At 46.2% G+C, this 20,339-nt stretch overlaps 1 protein-coding gene across 11 annotated transcripts in view; it reads right to left on the bottom strand.

The window, feature by feature from the left end:
- Positions 1 to 7,955: 7,955 nt before the first annotated feature.
- ARHGAP32 (Rho GTPase activating protein 32) overlaps positions 7,956 to 20,339 on the bottom strand; it is a 205,043-nt gene continuing 192,659 nt past the window's right edge. For all 11 annotated transcript variants that reach the window (XM_086383679.1, XM_086383682.1, XM_086383684.1 and 8 more), the window contains 4 exons: positions 19,711 to 19,782; positions 16,788 to 17,663; positions 15,145 to 16,118; positions 7,956 to 13,940 (listed from right to left, as the gene is read on the bottom strand). In XM_086383679.1, the coding sequence (XP_086239805.1) occupies positions 11,682 to 13,940; positions 15,145 to 16,118; positions 16,788 to 17,663; positions 19,711 to 19,782 (4,181 nt within the window). In that variant the 3' untranslated portion in view covers positions 7,956 to 11,681. The remainder of the gene's footprint in view (positions 13,941 to 15,144; positions 16,119 to 16,787; positions 17,664 to 19,710; positions 19,783 to 20,339) is intronic.

The raw sequence follows: 20,339 nt of genomic DNA, 5'->3' as shown, positions 1-20,339 counted from the left end.
GAATATGCCTGCAATGCAGGAGCCCCAGGCTGGATCCCTGGATCAGGAAGATCCCCTAGAGAAGGGAAGAGAGGGCTGTCTGCTCCAGTATTCTTGCCTGGAGAATCCCACAGATGAAGGAGCCAGTGAACTACACCTTGGGGTCACAGAGTCGGACCCGGCTGACTGAACAACTAACGCACACAAAAAATAGGTAACTAATGAGAAGCAATTCAACTCAATGCTCTGTGGTGACACAAACAGGAAGGAAATTCAAAAAAGAGGGCATATATGTATATGTATAGCTGATTTTTCTCCGGTGGCTCAGTGGTTTAGAATCTGCCTGCCAATGCAGGAGATGTGCTTTCCATACCTGGGCCATGAAGATCGCCTGGAGGAGGAAATGGCAACCCACTCCAGTATGCTTGCCTGGAAAAATCCCATGGACAGAGGAGCTTGGCGGGCTACAGTCCATGGGGTCACAGAGTCAGACACAACTGAGCATGCACACAGGCTACACAGCTGATTGCTTACAGTAGAAATTAACTCAGTATTGTAAAGCAACTGTGAAAGTGAAAGTCGCTCAGTTGTGTCCGACTCTTTGCAACCCCATGGACTATACAGTCCATGGAATTCTCCAGGCCAGGATACTGGGGTGGGTAGCCATTCCCTTCTCCAAGGGATCTTCCCAACCCAGGGATTGAACCCAGGTCTCCCAATTTGCAGGTGGGTTCTTTACCAGCTAAGCCGCTAGAGAAGACCAAGAATACCAGAGTGGGTAGCCTATCCCTTCTGTAGCTGATCTTCCTGAGCCAGGAATTGAACTGGGGTCTCCTGCATTGCAGGCAAATTCTTTACTACTACTACGAAGTCACTTCAGTCGTGGCCGACTCTGTGCAACCCCATAGATGGCAGCCCACCAGGCTCCCTCATCCCTGGGATTCTCCAGGCAAGAACACTGGAGTGGGTTGCCATTTCCTTCTCCAATGCATGAAAGTGAAAAGTGAAAGTGAAGTTGCTCAGTCATGTCCGACCCTCAGCGACTGCATGGACCGCAGCCTTCCAGGCTGCTCCGTCCATGGGATTTTCCAGGCAAGAGTACTGGAGTGGGGTGCCATTGCCTTCTCGGGGCAAATTCTTTACCAGCTGACTTATCAGGGAAGCCAAAAAAGTAACTATACTCCAATAAAAATTAAGAAAATAAATAAAATTTAAAAAGATCCCGCGTAGAAGTTCAAAGATATAGTAATGAATGAGCAATGAAAATGATAAATGAGTGAATCTAAACAACTATCCAAACGTTTGATTTATAATAAATACAGAATTGATGAACTTTGGGAACAGGAAAATTTTCTTAATAATTGGTGTTAGACAATTATATCCATATAGAAAAAAAAATGCTAAACTGACCCCATATCATATTATATGGAAAAATCAATTCAGCTATATTGTGAGTTAGAGTATAAAAGGTAAAACGATAAAATTTCTAAATTTGCGGCCTCATGGTAAGGAATGACTTTTTAAATAGGACATAAAATTCACCAACCATAAATGAAAAATTGATAAACCTGACTACATAAAATTAAGACTTTATTCCTCAAAATGTATCATTAAGAGAGTGAAACAAGCCACAGGCATGGCTCTTGGCCCCATGGAACTGTTGGGCTTGGAAAACTAGAACCACCTGTTCTAGTTGACACTTATGTTTCCAGCCCTTTGTAAACCTAAAAGCTCAATTCAGGATGGGAAAGTCTGCAAAACTTTGTTCCCCTAATCCAAACCAAAGAAGCCTGGGAAAAATGGGGGGTGAAGTTGGGGGCTGCTCAGTATCACAGTTTGGAGGCTGTCTTTTCACTCAGGCTAAGAGAAACAGTGAAGGAGGCTGCACACATGTGGATTGTAAAGTGCCCTTGCTTTTTCCTTCCGTGTGAGGCTAGACGAGCTCCCGACAGGCCAGGAAGTGGTGGTCAGAGAGCGTTGGTTCTAGAATGAGCCTGGGGGATGACACCTAAGAACAATGGTGTCTAAATCATGGATGAAACTGATTCTTCTGGGGAGTTCCTTTTAAAAATACAGGTTCTTACGGTTGCCAGCAGAGGTGGTGGGAAGGATGAGGGAAGGGATAGGTAGGGAGTTTGGAATGGACATGTACACGCTGCTATATTTAAAATGGATAACAAACAAGGCCCTACTATATAGCACTGGGAACTCTGCTCAATGCTTTGTGGTAACCCAGATGGAAGAGGGGTTTGGAAAGAATGGATCCATGTATATATATGGCTGAGTCCCTTCACTGTTCACCTGAAACCATAACAACATTGTTAATCAGCTATTGCTGTTGTTCAGTCACTAAGTCACGTCCAACTCTGTGGCCCCATGGACAGCAACACGCCAGGCCCCTCTGTCCTCCACTATCTCCCAGAATTTACTAAAACTCATGTCCATTAAGTCGGTGATGCCATCCAACCATCTCATCCTCTGTCACCCTTCTCCTCCTGCCCTCAATCTTTCCCAGCCTCAGGGGCTTTCCCACTATACCCCAATAAAAAATAAAAAGTTTTTTTTTTAAAAAGTTCTCTGGCCATCAAAGAGACAATTCATTTAGTGGTGCATAGAAATTTATATTAAAAAAAAAACTTGGCAGGGAATTCTGATGTGGTGTCTAGGTTTGGACTCTGCTGAAGCTCAGAAACCCTTCCAGGACTCAGCCTATGAAAATGGAGACGTCTGTCTCTAAGCGTTTATGCCATTTCCTAAAAATAGCAATAAACAATATCTAAGGATTGAAAACCACAAAATCATCCTTAGAAATTATCAAGTCTCCTAATGGAAACAACCTCTCCCTAGCGTTTTTGGGACAGAGGTTTCATCCAGGTGTCACAGCTCTAGTCTCACCCTCCTGTTCTCATGGCTGGCTCTTCATATCAGCTCGCCAGTCTCTGAGGCCGGGTCCGTGCCCTTGTGGAAGTGGGTGAGAAGAGCGAGAAAGCAGCCCAGGGAGCATCCAGAGGTCCCAGCCGCCCTGGCCCACACACAGGACACTTTCGAGGAATCAGCGCGTCACCAGCGCCATCTGGTGGCTTCTTTGAAATCCTGCTCTCCAGGGCGTAGGAAGATCAGGTCTCAGCGTCTAGAGATGCCTACTGGTTACGAAGGCAGCTCTTCCCTGTAGGACTGTGCGTGGCCAAAACAGGAGTTTTGTAGAGTTATTGTTTCTATGACCCCTTTCTTTCTTTTTTTTAAATTTGATTTTAATTGAAGGATAATTTCTTTAGAAGGTTGTGTAGGTTTCTGCTGTACAATAACATGAATCAGTTGTAAGTATATGTATGTCCCCTCCCTCTTGAATCTCCCTCCCTCCCTCCATCCCACCCACCTAAGTCATCACAGAGCATTGAGCTTAGCTCCCTGGGTTATATAGCAGCTTCTTATTAGCTATTTTACACACGGTGGTGTGTATGTCTCAATGCTACTCTCTCAATTCGTCCCACCCGCTCCTTCCCCTGCTGTGCCCATGTCTGTTCTCTATGTCTGCGTCTCTATTCCTGCCCTGTAAATAAGTTTATCAGTATTATTTTTCTAGATCATAATATATATGTGCATTCATATGCAATATTTATTTTTCTCTGACTTACTTCACTCTGTATAGCAGACTCTAGTTTCATCCACCTCAGTTCAACTGACTCAAATTCATTCCTTTTAAAGGCTGAATAATATTCCACCATGGCTTCCCTGATAGCTCAGTTGGTAAAGAATCTGCCTGCAATGCAGGAGACCCTGGTTTGATTCCTGGGTTGGGAAGATCTGCTGGAGCAGGGATAGGCTACCCACTCCAGTATTCTTGGGCTTCCCTTGTGGCTCAGCTGGTAAAGAATCCGCCTGCAATGCGGGAGACCTGGGTTCAATTCCTGGGTTGGGATGATCCCCTGGAGAAGGAAACGGCTACCCACTCCAGTATTCTGGCCTGGAGAATTCCATGGACTGTATAGTCCGTGGGGTCTCGAAGAGTCGGACACGACTGAGCGACTTTCACTTTTCCACCATATATACGTACCACAACTTCTTTAACCCTTCATCTGTGGATGGACATGTAGGTTGCTGCCAAGTCCTGGCTAATGTACGTAGTGCTGCAATAAACACTGGGACACACGTGTCTTTTTGATTGTGGTTTTCTTAGGGTACATGCCCAGTAGTGGGATTGCTGGGTCATATGGTAGTCTTTTTCTTTAACAATTTTCATTCATTCATTCAACAAGCCTATTTGCATCCATACTGTGTGTCAAGGAATCGTAGGGCTTAGAAATCAGTGAAGGGATGCAGACAATTAATAGGCAAAAACTACAAACCTTTTCTGAATAAGTGCTATTTAGAGAATTAAGAGAATGAGTGGATCAAGTGGTCTTGAACTGAGTCATCAAGGAAGGCTCTCTGCTGGAGTGAGAACCCGGTGAAGAGAAATGGCCTCCTGTGAGAAGGGCATCCTTGGCTGAGTGTACGGCTTGGGCAGGGAACCTGGGCTCGGGACAGAAAGCATGGGCTTTCTGCACTACCCGTCTCCCTCTGAAGTTTCCTTTTAACCACCAAATAACGTCTTGCATCTATCTCTACCGGTCAAGATTCTCTTCCTGCAAGATACATGTCAATTATGTGAAACCCTCCAGTTTTATAGAAAGGTTGACCCAACTGATTAAATTCTTAGTGATATAGTTCTATAACAGAACCCTCTCTTCCTTAATTCTGCACAATCTTGCACCATCTTATAATACAAAGCCTGGACAACTTTTACTGGGTACTTGCTCTCCTGCTCTGCCCTTTAGGGATATTATCTACTTTAGTTCTCACAGCAACCCCAAGTGGTAGGTACTATTATTATTATTCCCATTTTAGAGATGAGAAAGCCATGGCTTAGTATGAATTTTAGAAAGGCTTAGTAGTTAAGGGTTTTAGAATTTGTAGCCGTTAGGATTCAATTACTCAACTCTAAAGTCTTTTATTCGAGCGTAAGTTTGTCAGGAGTACCCGGGTCTGACTCTCAGCTCCCTCACTCTTCACTAGCTGTATAGCAGTGGTGATGGGTTTAACCTCGGTGCGCTTTGGCTTCATCTGTAAACTAATGGGGAACAGATGAGTTCATAGCCGCACAAGGCTTACAGCAGCGACTGGTCCTGTACTATGTGGTAATAAGCACAGTGGCACCATGGGCTGTTCGAAACACTTCTGTACTATTGCCCGCAGTTGATAAAATACACAAAACCGAAGAGTCAAGTATGTGACTTATGTGCTGGTAGTTCTTGTACATGTTTTGATGAGAAAGGCAGGCAGATCACTTGGTTCAAAGTGTTATTTCTGTTATCCCTTAATACAGTATTTGAGTTGACTGTGTGAATAGCAATACGCATGAACTGCACTTCCTAACAGCTTGAATGTTTCACAACTGAGACTTGACTACGTAACCGTATGATAGGAGACAATGGTATAGACCCTGCCTGTGTAAGTGTATAATGGGAGGCAATGGTACAGACCTTGACCATGTAGGTGTATAATAGGAGACAGTGTTATAATCAGTCATGAGCATCTTACCAGTTTTAGAGAATGCTTTTTTTTCTGTATTGCTTGTCAGGTCAATTAGACCTAATTTTTCTATCTTTCATTGCTATAAATAATTGAACCTGGGCTTAATATTTATTCACAGGGATAGAGAAATTAATGATAAACTTCTGGAATCACTAAAGAGATGGGGAACCATGGTGTGAATGAGAAAAAGTGGCAAAGCTCTAGAAACTAGAACCGGTTTCCCTCTGACAGGGGCCCATTCCATCTGCTGTCAAGTACGTCTGCACCACCTGTGCTAGAATCAGCCAATGGTGGCAAAACTGTAGATTCCTGGGTCCAACCCCAGACCCACCAGACTGTCTGGTGGTTGCCTAAGGAGTCTTACATTTAACTGCCCTCCAGCTGATTTATACGGAGTCTAAAGTTTGAGAAGTATCTGCCCAGTTTAAAGCATGAACATGTGACTGAGAACTCTCAGGATGTTTTGCAAGATGTTTTTAGGAAACGGGAAAAAGGGCATTAACTGAATGGCTGTGTGACAACTTAAGTTTTATGTGCCTGGCACTCCTTTCTCTCTTCCCCCTGAGTTCATGGAGGAGCTGGATGTCTTCTGTGGGTTAGCATTCCTCTCTGCGGAGCTGTTAGCGTGGAAAATGCCATTGTGTCTAATCATATTGCGTTCTCACAAAAGGTCAAATGTAGGGAGAACTCTTAAGTCTGTTTTATTCTCCCTTCTAAGCATCTTACACAATAATCTCATCTTCCGAAACCTGGCTACCCAAGTACCTTATTAGGAGAAAAGAATCAGAGGCTCTAGGTAATGAAATACAGATGATGCAAAGCCCCAATCTTTCAGAATTTTGCTCACCATTTTGACAAGCTTATTTATTTTGAATGGTTATTTAGAGGAAGTCTGACAGGTAGCATGTAGACAGTGGCAGGAAGTAACGTCAGAAAGGAGGATTTAGGAAATAAAAAAAAAACTACAAGACCGTGATAGGACTCTTTTATGTATAGACTGGCATGACAGAACATTTGGTATGCGTAGAAGCAAACACTTTTTATCTCAGTGTGTCCTGACCACATCACTATCTTATGGGACAGTGATCCACAGGTGTAAATGATGAGTCCTTAGGTATACTAACAGCAAAAGAAGTTTGTGGCTTGAAATATACTCTGAAAATACTATAATTAAATATTTAAAATAACAAATCTCAATTTTCTTTTTAAGATACACATTCTTAATTATGCAATTATGTGAGAAACATGGCAACTAAAATGTCTTATTTCAGGTGGTTGCAGGTACTCGAAGTTTTAATGCAACAAGGAGTCAATATTACTATAGTGTGCCCTTTTCCCGTAGAACCACAGAAGAAAATTTCAAACACCACCAATGTATTTACCACTGATTTCTCAGTGATAAGTAAATATACATTTTAAGAGGAGGGTACTCTATTTTCATCAGCATGAAGGACTTTTGATAATAGTTGGTATGGAAATGAGAACTTCAGAAAATTAAGGACAGTGGAAGACCCAGTGGAGATGTCATCTATGTCTTTTATCCCCTCTGAGCAGCAGTCTCCATGGGAACATGTGTTCAGGCTGGGCGTGTTTACTGGAAGCAGATGTCACACCTTGCTTCCGGTCTGCAGTGTGGTAGCAGGTAGACAGAACATGGTGGGGACGCCAGGGTCACCTGTATGCAACAGGTGACTTTCCTTCTGTATGACTGGCAAAAAAGTGACAGGCCCTAATATTTTAGGATGAAGAGTGATTTGTAATTTATCATTCCTAGTAGGAAAACTAGAATTTCAATAGCTTGCTACTGGGTTTGTTTTTTCCTTCAAAATTTTCTGGTTGATATAGAAGCGTTTGAGAACTTTGGCACAGGAATGCGTCTGGACCCCCATCTGGCAGCTGGGTGACTGACAGCATTTGACACATTGGAATGCTTCATCTTTACGCACACACCAGCTGGAAACAGGTGTAGGAGATTCTTGTCTGGTCATTTCACTCCACAAAGTACACAGGATGCTTTGTGGAAATCTTGAGAAATATGGCTGTATACAGAACCCCCTTCTGGAGAACCCTAAGAAGCTAGTTCACCCTCCTGTGCACCCTAAGCTTAGGAGCCCCAAGGCAGCCCAGTGCACAGATGCCTGCAGGCAGCCTGACCAGCAGCAGGTCTGCTCAGACCCTGCAGCGCAGGCCAAGGTCTGCAGTTCCAAAGAGACTGTCTGCCCTGGGGAAAAACTGACAGGAGATATTAAACCCCTTCCCTCAAATAAAGTACCTTTTTGGTATAAGAATTTGTGTCATACAAACACTCATCTTTTGGCCAGAATAGCCCCGATTACCCCTGATTACCATCTACTTTGTTATAACTCACATTAGGTTTAGAAAGCAAACACGTACACAGGAAGTGTGTTTTAACCTGAAATAATTTTCTTGATATTTGAATTGCTTTCAGTGGGACATTTGCTTTAAACCACAAGATATCTCCGTCTGGATTATCAGAATACAAAATCCCTTCTCTCCCCACCCCCCACCCCAACCAAAACAAACAAAGGAACAAACGAACAAAACCCCAAACCCACAACTCAGCTTCAAATAAGCTTTGAAGAAATGAGACTCTAAATATTTACATATGAGTCAAGAAATAAATCACAAACTATTTACAAAAATACACAAGCTTATATGCATCAACAATTTACACCAGTTCACAAAAATATTAAAACATAAAAAAAACACTATATAAATTAAAGTTAAGAACTCAGAAGTATGAGCTAAGACTTCCTAGGATGCTTCTCTCATGCAGGTCATGGTTGAAAAATCAGATTTTGCTATCTTGGAATCTAAACTGTAAAACAACCATTTTTATTCTTTGAACACTAACAGCACTAATCAAAAAAGGAAAAAAAGACCCTCTGTGCACACCGACATTATCTTGCACACAGTTAAAATATACCATTCCTGACATTCCGTTAACACACAGTACTAAAAGTCACATGCCTCTAACCATTTGGAAGTAACTTTCTGACATACTTTTGCTTTCATGATTACTCCTTACACACACTGCTCAGACGATACTCTGCCAACATATTGGATGGGTGACTGACGGGGCTGGAAACAGATAAATGGACTTCGCAGGCTCCTTTTTTTTAAACTAAAGGGCGGATTTCAAATTTACACTGTATACATCTATTGCTGCTTCAGGTGTGGTAATGACCTAGTCTATCTCCGCTCACATTAATGGTCCCTCTTCTTTACAGGATCATTCCTAGCTATTTCAACCCGACCCTTTTAAAAAATGCTTTGCCATTATATAAATGTGCAGGCCTTGTCTTTGGGACCGTCCCAAGGACTTTCATGTTTTTAGAAGGGAACTGAAGATGGTGAGCTGTCGATAAGGCTCAGATGAAATCTACTGAAAGGAGGCGGCATCTCTGGGGCTGTCAGCAGAGTCCCTGACGAGACATCCAGGGAATATTTATTTCAATCAAACCAAGCTGTGGCATCAGAATTTTGCCAAAAAAGGATAAAATCTGGAGACATGGCTGTGAAAATACCAACAGAATTAAAATTCTGGGTTTCACAAGTAAGGCAGCTCCGTTTACTTGATGGTAGGCTCCATGTCAAAGTGTAAAAGTGCTGACACTTGGTTGCTCAATCTGCGACGTCATATACCAACAAGGTGGCTGTGCTGAGGTAAGCTGGCTCGCGGTGACCTGCCGTCTACCCGCGATAACCAGGAAGGGAAGGATGCACGCGAAGCCCCTCAGGAACTCTGCACCCAAAGTTAAGGCTGCATCTACACTCGTGAGACAGCGCTAGACTGCAGAGTTCATGTTTCACACTTTCACCAGGAATTTGAGTCATTTTTCTGTATTCAAAATATGTACCTGATATTTCCAAACTCATAGGACATTAATAAAGTAACCGCTTTAAAGAATTAACCTTAGTGTTTATAAAATAGACCTTAGTTTCAGGAGTAAACAGTGTGTGTGACCAATCCACAGATATGAACACTGCACAGACTTCAGCCACATCTTTCTAGGCTCTCAGCTCCTAAAGCCATCTGTGTCTCGGGGCCACACCAGCTCCTCTCTCTAATCTCTGGGCTGCCTGTGAGAGCTCAGACGGCTTGTCTTCCTTCAAAGCGGCCATTGGTCGCCTACTGACAAAAAGATGGTAATGGTTGGAAAAAAAAAAATTAGTGCTGTATATTCACCAAAGAGCAAATTCCTGCACGGAGCTCCTGATGTGTGTGCTAAAAGGAAGTATCCTATCAGGCTCCCTAGCACTGTGACTACAGACCAGGTGGGTCTGTACTGAGGCCTGAATTTCACAGACCTTTTCTATAATTTCAGGATTTCCTCCATGATCTTTATTGAATCTCTTCGATCAATTCCGGGGGAACAAAAGAACACCTAACAGAGTATTTCCACATATATTAATAAGTAAATGTGTTGCTCTTAAAACTTTATTTTCTTTTTCTAAATATAAACCCTTAAAATGCAATCACATGATTTTTTAGGTTTAAAAAAACTGGCATGAATCCTAATCTTTATACAATTTCACAGCAATAATAGCAGCATCAATTTAGCCTCTTAAAAGATTTTTCTTTGCTCTAAATAAACGTTAGTTCCAAGTTTTAAAAAGCCAGAGCAGCAACCATCCAGGAAATGGAATGGAATTCTCCTAGTGTCTTCTACAAACTTGAGCATTTAAAACATGTGAATGTATAAAAATCAAGTATTATTAAGAGTTATGGAATGACATGATTATCTCAACTCATTTTATAAATACAGGACTGCCTTCTGGTCTGGCGTTCGTGGTGGGGTGGGTTGAGAGAATGGAATGCAAACTTTCAAAAGAAAGTCTTGGGTATGGAACATGTTTAACATGTCTGCAGTGTTGTGAAGACTAAACCTGAAATGCTGGTGTGGATGGCAATTACAGTTCAGACTGCAATCACCCAGGGACAGAGGGAAGACACAACACGGTAATTCCTTGGGACCTTAAGGGTTGCTGCCCAGAATTCCAGCAGGTCAAATGGGCTGTGCTAAGTGTTATTGCAGGAACACTCAGTTTACTAACGGATAATAATAACCTGTAGCTACTGTAAGAATTCCCAGGACACCTGGTTTAGAAACTAATTAATATGCAAATTTACAATCATGTGACATTATGTGTGTTTATCCAGGCAAACCATGCTGGTTTTTCATTGTTTTTTAAATGAGGGGGAAAAAAAACCTGCTTTAGGAAAACAAATAGTGTGAAATGCTTCACTAGGATCACAATTTATCAAATACTATTGAGAAAAAAAAAGAACTGAAGACAGGCAGCAGCTTAGAACCACTGATGTAGTTTTCTGGTGCTAACGAAGGTCACAGACTTCCACCTAAGAAGTTTCTTTAATTGTAACTTAGAAACCCCTCTGCAGTGGGATAAGCCTGTTCACTGAAGTGTGTGGAGCAACCAGGAGAAGAGCATGGTTCAGCCTGGATCTAATGGGTCTGACATTTTGTAATGACTATTAAATGCTTATTCCTTTTTGGGGGCTATAATTTGTTAAATATCCAATAATAGTCTTATGTGAAGGCTCAGGGAGAAGTTTCTCCCCACTCTAATTTAATACACAGCCCCTTCTAAGACAGGGGGTATGACCTGACAAAGAAAACAGGTGACCCTCTGGGCAAGGCCGTGGCTACTGGGAAAGCAAGTGGGGACAGGACAGGACAGGGCACACAAGACCTTCAAGAAGTAAGTGTCAGCTGCTCTGAAGGACGCAGCAAACGCTAGGAAGGACGAGGTCAAACTCAAATTCCATTAAAGGCAGTCCTCAGGCTCTTACAAATCAGCCCTATGTGGCAAGTACGGTCTGTAACAAATTACTAGATTTTCAACACAGTGCTTCACAATCGTTCAAATCTTTAAATGACAAAAATGACAACAGTCTGTAGGTGGAAGAGGTGGTGATGAAGCTGGGAAGAGGGAAAAAGATGGTGATTTTTCTTCTTCTTATTTTTTTAATGTGGTGGTTGGGGGGGCGGTTTGTAGCTTTTTTTTTTTTTTTTTGGTTACTGAAAAAAATAGAACAGTCCACTGTCCAGCAGAGGCTGCGTCAACTCTATTGCTCCCGGGGCTCATTCTGCATGGACCTGCGTTTCAGGAGGCTGCAAGGCCAGCTCTGTGGGCAGGAAGGCGCCCTGCCCCAGAGCTGTGGCGTATGTCCTGCTCTGGGGATGGGGGAAGCCGGGGGGCATGTACGGGCCCATTGCTGCTGCTCCGAAGCCCCCTCGCTGGTGCTGGGGCGGGGAGTGGTAGCCCTCCAGGTTATCGTACTGCGGCCCGGCAGTCCCCCGGCCCGGGCGCTTGCCGTGGGTGTGGTAGTGGTACAGCACGCCGGGGTCCCTGTCCGCGCTCTGAGGGTGGTGCAGTTTGAGGCTGTGACTCCTCTCTGGCTTAGGGGGCGGGAGCGCGGACTGCGACAGGTGCTCCTCCTCCTTGTAGCAGTCTCTGGGGTGCTTCTCTGCAGCCGGAGGCTGCCGGGCCCGGGGCCGCTCCAGCTCCTTGGGGAGCCGCACCTCTTTGTGGCTCGGTCTTAAAGACTCCGGCCCTGACGGCACGTATTTCCCTCCAGAGTTAAGGTAGCTGACAGGCTCGGCAGGGTCTGGAAGCCCTTTGGGCCCGTAGTCTAGCGGGCCAGCTCCCTGGGGGAAAGGGGGCCCGTTCTTCGGGTCACACAGCTGCCTATGGCTTGCTTCCTGATGCGGCCTATGCTCGGGGAGGCTGCAGCCCGCGTCGTGCAGCTTTCGGTTCCTGATGCTGCTCTGCTTCTGGGGGAGGCACGGCTTCTCCGGCTGCCCATTGCCGTACCCGCCCTGGTGGTGGGGTGCGCGCTCCAGCTCCGGCTCTGCGTGCTTCCGGTAGAAGCGGTCCTCCCCCTCGGGGCTCAGGGCCTTGGCTGGGTGCCGCCCCTCCTTGCCCTCGGCCACCGAGAGGAGTCCAGTTTTCCCAGGATCCGACTTGCTGCGCAAGTGGATGACATAGATGCCGCCCAGGTCGTCCGGTGCGCCGGCCGGGCTCATGTTGTCGTACTGGGACACGACGGGCCCCTTGGCCTTCTGCCGCGCACGGCTCTCCCTGCGGATGGACTGCAGGCGGTATTTCTCCAGGTCCTCCAGGTCCCACGAGGCGTATGCGTGCTTCGCGTCGGCCACCGGGGGCATGTGGACCACGTTGTGGTCATTGGCCGGGAAGTAGCTGGCCACACTGGGCCGGGGGCGCGAGGCCGCACCCCCGGCGAACGCGTACACATTCTTGCCCTGCAGCCGCGGGGCGAGGAAGGCCAGGTCGCGGCCGGGCAGGCGGTGCAGGGGCCGCAGCTGCACCGTGCCGTAGGCGTCCACGTCGCACAGAGCGCCGTCGGGGCTGTAGTAGGAACCGGCCGAGCTGGCGTAGGGGCTGTACCGGTAGTGCACCCGGCCATTCTCGAAGTAAGGCTGCAGCTGAGTGACGTGGTAGTCCGAGCGGGCCTGGGATGACTGATATGGCTTATACTGGTACAGGGGTCGTGGGCAGTAGGCGGGCTCCTCATCTGGGGGCACCTCTGTCCTAGAGATGGGGACAGAGCGGATCATGGAGGACGGAGGCGCGTGCAGAGACTGCACCCGGCGGATGGTGGGGTACGGCGGCATGTCCTCGGGGTAGCAGCCACCCCTGACGGACGAGCTCAGTGAGGACACATACTCTGCCCGGCTACACAGCTTCGGGTGGTGTCCAGACACGCTTCTCCCCGGGGCCACGTACGTGTTGTACCGGGGGCCTGTGGAGGCTGGTGGCTCCGACCTGGATGCATACACTGGGTGTGGCTCTGCTTTCCCGTGATGGGGTGGCACGCTCTGGGGGCGGAACTGGCAGTTTGGGGTCATACTGAAATGCAGACAGCTTTCTGGACCGAAGGGCTCCGTGGTGAGGTCGGGCCTGGTGAACGTGGGGTAAGCAGTCTTAAGAGGGCCGTGCTTGGCTTGTGGGACAGGGAGGGGCAAAGGCAAGGCCTCTTCCGCGGAGGCAGCGGCAACGAAGGAGTGGTACCCGGCGCTGCCCGCCCCGTCGGCGCTGCCCGAGTGGAGGGCCGCGGCCAGTCTGCTCTCCATGGTCCTGGTGGGGGGCGCCGGGGTGGGGAAGCCACAGGAAGCGTGCGCGGGCACAGACTCGGCACGCAGGTGCAGCGCGGGTGCCCTGGCGCCTTCCCGCACCTTTTCAGGAAGGACGGGCTGGGGAGCTGGAGCGGAGGCTGGGCACTGTGCAGCGGCCCCGCCATCCCCAACCAGGACAGGTGCAGGGTCACCCATGCCCCTGGGTTCAGGCGGCCTCTCCGGAGCCGGAACTGCTCCTTGAACCTGTTGAAAGATGATAGTACTGTGAGTGTTTTTTTATGCTTCTCTCTACGGAATCAAACATTACTGAATTCATAACTCACAAGCTGAGGCCATGTGGGCAGCAGCTGGAAATTTCCCAAGCTTTGCAGAGGTGCTGGACAGGGCAGAGGCCTACTTGTCCCTACAGTCAGGAAAAGAAGGCAGGCCTGTTTGGCCACCTGGTGTGGCAGCCAGCCCATCTTTGGAGAGCTGTTCTCATTTAGGATGGGTTTTCAAGAGATGGAGTGGACCATGACAGATCTGGTTTGCTTAAAAGACCACTAGGCTTGAAACCACATGCCCGGTCTATCTGTGCAGCTCAGTCTCAACACCAAGAACATTCTGTTAAACAAGCAGTGCTAATTCTACCTGAAGAGTGTTTTGAAGTGACACCCACTACCCAGTGGGCAGTTTTCAGCCCCCAGGCCAGGGAGGGACAGGAAGGGACATGTCCAGGTGGCGTTCAACACAGCCTCCGCCTCTCCCTCCCACTCCAGTGTGTCTGTGGCATCAGAGGACAAACATGGTTCTCACTGCAAGGCTGCACACATACTGCCCTTGACAAACAAGTGGCTGGAAATAGCATCTTCCATAGAGGACTAGATGGTGAAGTCCTTTTAGTCCAAGGCGACGACAAAAAAACTTCACAGTCTGCATATAACATTCTCTCATCAAAATAGGTGCTTGACTATTTAACAATCTGATGGCTAATGCTGAAAAAACAAAAAGTCCTAAGACGCTGTCATTTCTGATATTTCTAGAAAGTTGGTAAGACATAAAGTCTTCCAAATGTCCTGAGACTACAGCACTTTGGTCATGCACATGTGAAAACCTGGCAGAGATGGTTGGACAACTTGCCCAGAGTCACAATGAGTCAGTGAGGGAGCTGGGAAAACCCCACAACTCTGACAGCCAATGGCCAGGTGGACTCCTGAGCTTATAATCTCTTTGTAGAGGGAGAGGGTATAGTTAAACCACAGCCATGGAGAAGCTGCTCCTTTTTCAGAGAAAAGCCAGCATCAAGATAAAGGCAGATCCCAATCTCAACCAGGAAGTGTTTCATGGAAATAGGCCATAGGACTTAAAAAGAGATGTCAGATCTCACTCATAGTAACGGCACACACTGATGGAGAGTGGCACACCTTTGGAAAAACACTGCATGCCAATGACCCACCCCACTTCTTACCTTATGGGGATTGGTTAGTCCTATACTGGCTGTGGTCTGTACCTGCCCCAGGACTGGGGGCTGCTCTGCAGGTCTCTGGGAAGGAGGTAGGGGTAGGGGACGGCTGGCTCGTTGAGCACGCTGAAGGGTGGCGGTTACATACTCCACTGCGCTGGGCTGTTCCGCCACGTCCCAGCTGGCTTCGCTGGCACTTGCTATGGCCGCTGCTGGAGCATGCGTCATGTATGCCAGGGGGGCTGTGCTGGTGTTCTCTTCAGGGGACTCGGAAGGAGGGCAGATTTTGTCCCTAGGCAAATGAGAAGGGGCAGGACTTCTGTCTGCAAGTTCTGAAGGGTGATGGGGCTTATCCATGCTTGCACCAAGGTAAGAAGGAGGCTCATCTCCACTGTAGAAATGGAGCTGATCGTGGTCCACAAAGGAGACGGTCGGCACACTGGTCCTCACAGACTGGTCTTCAGGGAAAGTGATGAGATCATCAGACTTTGAGTCTGCCAAGGGAACGGAAGTGACTCTGGCCTTCTCTGGGTCCCCAGATAAATAGATTCGATGTGGCTGATCGCCTGGTAAGTCTGCCGGGGGGGACTGCCCCGTGGAGTCAGTGGTGCTGGAATGGGTATAGTCCCCGGCAGCTGCTGTGTCTGGCACTGGCTGGTCACCATGCCCAGGGCCCTTGTTCTGGAGGTGGGGCTGCTCTGCTGGCCTGTCGGTTTGGAAATAGGCTTTCTCGAGAGTAACGCTAGAGTAGGGAGCAGGCGGTCTGTCCTCGGCAGCAGACACCGCCGCGTCCCCACAGTGTGCACAGGCAGCCGGGGATGTGCCTGGTCTCTTCAGTGGCTGGGTGGAGGCCTGCTGTGCAGACTCTGCCAACGCCAGCGCCAGCAGGCGTGCCGCGTTTTTCGGAGGCGGTGGCGGTGGGATAAGAGAGACTGAGCTTACAGGAACGGAATCCTGAGGGGGGTCATGTGTGTCTGTTCCTGGGGGGAAATTAGGAAAAAAGAAAGTGAAAAGGTAGCTTGTGTTATCCTACATGGAAAGCCAAACATTCCCCTATTTGATCACTAAAAAAAAAAGTGCCTTCCATATTTCAAAATGGCCATCCGCAATCTTCTATCCCACATGCAAACACTGCAGAAAACACATCTGGTTCAGAAGGAAAACTAAACCAGAGTGTTTAAGACTGCAATCTCCTCCTGGGTTGCTACAGAGATGGGTGAGGCAGGGAGCCAGTCCCTCATCCGGCTCAGGAAAGATTGCTTAGAAAACAAGCTTCAAGTGCTTGCAGAATGTTATTAAGAATACTTTTTACATTTGATGGTGTAGGCTGGCTAGTTAATGTGTAAGGCTATAATATAGATAATTTTATCAGAAGAGAAAACAGAATCAAGAGCTATGAAGCTGTGCAAAAATTATCCAGGAATTCTGATTGGACAAGGGGACTTTATCAAGATCTGAAGTAGGACCGCTGGCCCTTTGGGGGATGTTTTGGTTGACTTTAATTTAGGGCTTTGAGCCATCAGCACCACCTAGAAAAAACATTCTCTTTGATAAAAGGCTAGCTGTGGCATAAACTTCTCTCCTAAAAGGCACAGTTGGTGGAAGGTCCCTCTTAGCTTAAAGCAAGAATGGAGGAAAACAAATGGTACCTGTCTGAGTCTGTCCAGAAGGCACAGCCTTACTCTGACTGCTTGAGGCAGGCTCCTCCTTCCCTGGTGAGCCTACGTCTGCGGCAGCCCCCTGGTCCGGGGGCTGGGCTTCACACTCACACCCTTCCTGGGCCTCTCTCTCGTTTGCTTTTCTCTTTACTACCTGGGTGGGGGATCTATTTATGACATCACTTTCTTCGCTACTTTTGTTCCAGGCTGCAGAAGGTGCGTTCTGAGCTGCCGTGGTTGCGACGGGGCTGATGACTTCTGACACCCGGGCGGGAAGGGTCACTGAAATGGGCTCGGATATGTTCAGAGAGGGTGATTTGCTTATCTTCCGTCCGATCTTTGGAGAGAAAGCATAGACAACCTTTTCGGTGAACGAGGATGGCTTCGATGCTTTCTCTTCAGTGGGGCTCAAGTCCAGGGTGAAGAATGGACTCAGCTTCTCCTGAAGAGGAGACACAGGTTCAGAACTTGCAGTGCTTCCTGGAGTCTGTGACTGGCTACCGCCTGTTTCCATATCCTTCTTATCGGTACTCTGTTTATCCTTGGAGTAGCCCAAGGAGTCTAAGAAGGAAGCCCCGCTCTCCAGACATTCTGATTCAGGCTTAGGAGGACTGCACTGAAATGACATCGGATCAAAATCCAGGCTGGCTACTCCGATGTCTGGTGGGCTCAAGTCAACGTCCTCAGCCGAGTGCGGAGACACGAGAGCCGGAATGTGCAACAGCCCAACTTCCTCCTCGCTTCCGTTGTCGTGGGGCAGGTTGTCATAGGAGTTGCAGCGGTTCCCCAGCATCTCGCCATTAAACGAGGCGCTCAGGGCATCACTGCTAGATCTGGGTCTTCTGGGTCGGAACAGCTTGGAGTCACCTGGCAAAAATAGGTAGCAGTGTCAGAATATGAATGTCCCAGGACACACAGTGCCCTATGAGTCAGCCACTTAGTACAGCAGAGATGCGCTACATACAGGAAGGAAACGCAACCATCTCTTGGGGAGCACAGATGGAACCCCCAAAGCAAACGCTCAATAACAGATTCACTTGGTACCATTGGAGGCAGGATGCACTGGATGGTTTCCACAAGAAAGAGGACTCGGAACTCTTAGATTCTATTACTATTGCAACATGGACTCTTGTGACTTTGGGCAAGTTTTTCACTTCTTTTTGTCTTGTTTTATCACTGACTTCACACATGACTTGTGAGGTACAACTACTCACTTTAAACGGTACTTCAGATAGGCAATAGAAAGAGGGCCTTTTTTTTTTTTTTGCTTTATTCTTTTGTTTTTGTGGGGAAATATCCTCATACCCAAAACTGAACTTCTCAAAAAAAGTATTTATATTTAGTAAAGTATAATTTTATATTTAGTAATATATCCCTTTCAGATATTTAAAAATAATTTTATTTTTTTTCTTCAACAAGAACAGGCTTTAAGCTTGTCAGGCAGAAGCCTTAAGAGTGGTGATAGTATTACCTTATTTTATGATATTACTAAACATCCAACTGGTAAGAGAAGTCCTCTATCTCATTCTCATTATTCTGTTACAGTGATGAGCCATAGTGACGAAGTACCATAAAGAGACATTGTCTTAACACAAATACATCCACTAATGTGTTGACCACTTATAAAATTAATCCCTACTCAAATTTTATTTTCACCTTACTATAAGCACTTAGCCAGTCCACTGCACTATTTTGAGAACCACTCTCAACTGCAGTGAAATGGAAAATCCTGGAAAATCAGGAAGATGGCAGACACCCCACTGACATGAAAGGCAGGGATTTGTTGAATCCCAAGTACAGCCATGGGTCAATGAGGACCTGGCGGTTAGAAGTTATAAATGAGGATGAGAAAGTTGACCAGGAGGAGGACACCTCCGGGAAACTTCAGAAGAGCACAATTTGAAAACCAACGGATTAAGAGAAGTCTGGAGGAAATCAATGCAGCTCTCAATCATTTCTGCAACAAAGCCTTCTTCCCTATCCTCCCCCACAATCCAGTCTTGATGTGGGGAAGTCCTATCTGCTGCTACCTGTTTTTGTCAAAGAAGTTCTGCCTCCTTCCAGGTCAGCACTGATGTAACCTTTGTTCATTCTGGAAGTTAGTACAGAACTGCAACTGTAACCCGACTTACACTAAATGGAAGCTTAAAAAGTTATTTTCAACATTTTTAGTTTTGTCCAAGTTGCAATCAAATCTTTTTGTACTATTAACCATAACATGTTGGTCCCCATTTTAAGCAGATTCACTTTCAGTTGCCTTCTCCTGGTAGAAAATCATCCTCAGATAATGAGGGCTATCTCTAACCAGTGATATATGAGATTTAAGGTTACGTTAAATTTGCAAGACAAAAGGTCACTGATCTGAACATCAATACTGCTTAATTTCATACTCTGTGACAAGCACTGTGCTCTCATTTTGAAATTTAAAGAAACACTATTAAAACCATCTTTTTTGGGCATTAATAAATATAAATGGTTAACTTAAAACACTTCACCTACTTTTACGTAAATTGAATCACAATCATGTCAAAAGTGAAGAAATTAAAGACTAGTACCATATTAAAGCATCAATGGACAATACTAAGTAGATACTAGTATTTTGAGGCTTCCCTGGTGCTCAGTGGTTAAGAACCTGTCTGCTAATACAGGACACATGAGTTCGATCCTTGGGTCAGGAAGATCCCCTGGAGAAGGAAATGAAAACCCACTCCGGTATTCTTGCCTGGGAAAGCCCATGGACAGAGGAGCCTGATGGACTACAGTCCATGGGGTTGCAAAGAGTTGGACATGACGTAGTGACTGAACAACAACAACTAGTATTTTTAGGAAATTATAATCTACAGCCTATTTATTAAGCAGTATATCTTTTTATGAAATATATTCTAGAATAGAACAACTGATGCTTTAGTCTTACCATCAACTGCATGGAGAGAAGTAAGAGACTCTTCACTTTTAGCTGAGCGGAGGGTGCCTTCTGCCCTGCCACCTGCAGAATCAAAACCAAACAACGTGGTGTTTTATTCACTCTTACATATGCAGTGAAACGGGACAGTGTTTTTCTGTACATGTATTTAAACTTTCAAGAATGATTAGATTTTTACAACTGTATTCAATTTTGCATTTTATATAATGTGTTGTACTCATCTCAAGTGGTTTCCTATGTGAAAAATCTCTTTTCTAGAAAAATAATAAACTTCAGAATAGAGATGAATTTTAAAACTTGCTTTTATATTTCCTAAAGACTGGTATATCTTGAGATGATCTTGTACTGAATTTAGAGTGAGCCCTAAATCCAATGACTGGTATCCTTTTAACAAGAGAAGCTGCAGAGAGACAGAGGAGAAGCCATGTGAAGACAGAGCAGAGACTGGAGTGGTACCACCACCAGCCAGGAACACAGGTGTCCCCAAAGCTGGGAGAGGCCAGGAAGGATTCTCTGGATCCTTCAGAGGGAACATGGCCCTCTGACACCTGGATTTCAGTTTTTAGCCTCCAGAACTGTGAGGAAATGAATTCCTGTTGTTTTCAGCCAATCTGTCTCAG

The sequence above is a fragment of the Bos grunniens genome, chromosome 29, assembly GCF_055505025.1.
Source record: "Bos grunniens cultivar Pamir isolate PY7600 chromosome 29, Bosgru_T2T1.0, whole genome shotgun sequence".
In the NCBI taxonomy this organism is placed as follows: domain Eukaryota; kingdom Metazoa; phylum Chordata; class Mammalia; order Artiodactyla; family Bovidae; genus Bos; species Bos grunniens.
The sequence above is the reverse complement of the archived record's forward strand: the minus strand, read 5'-3'. Positions and strand labels throughout refer to the sequence as shown.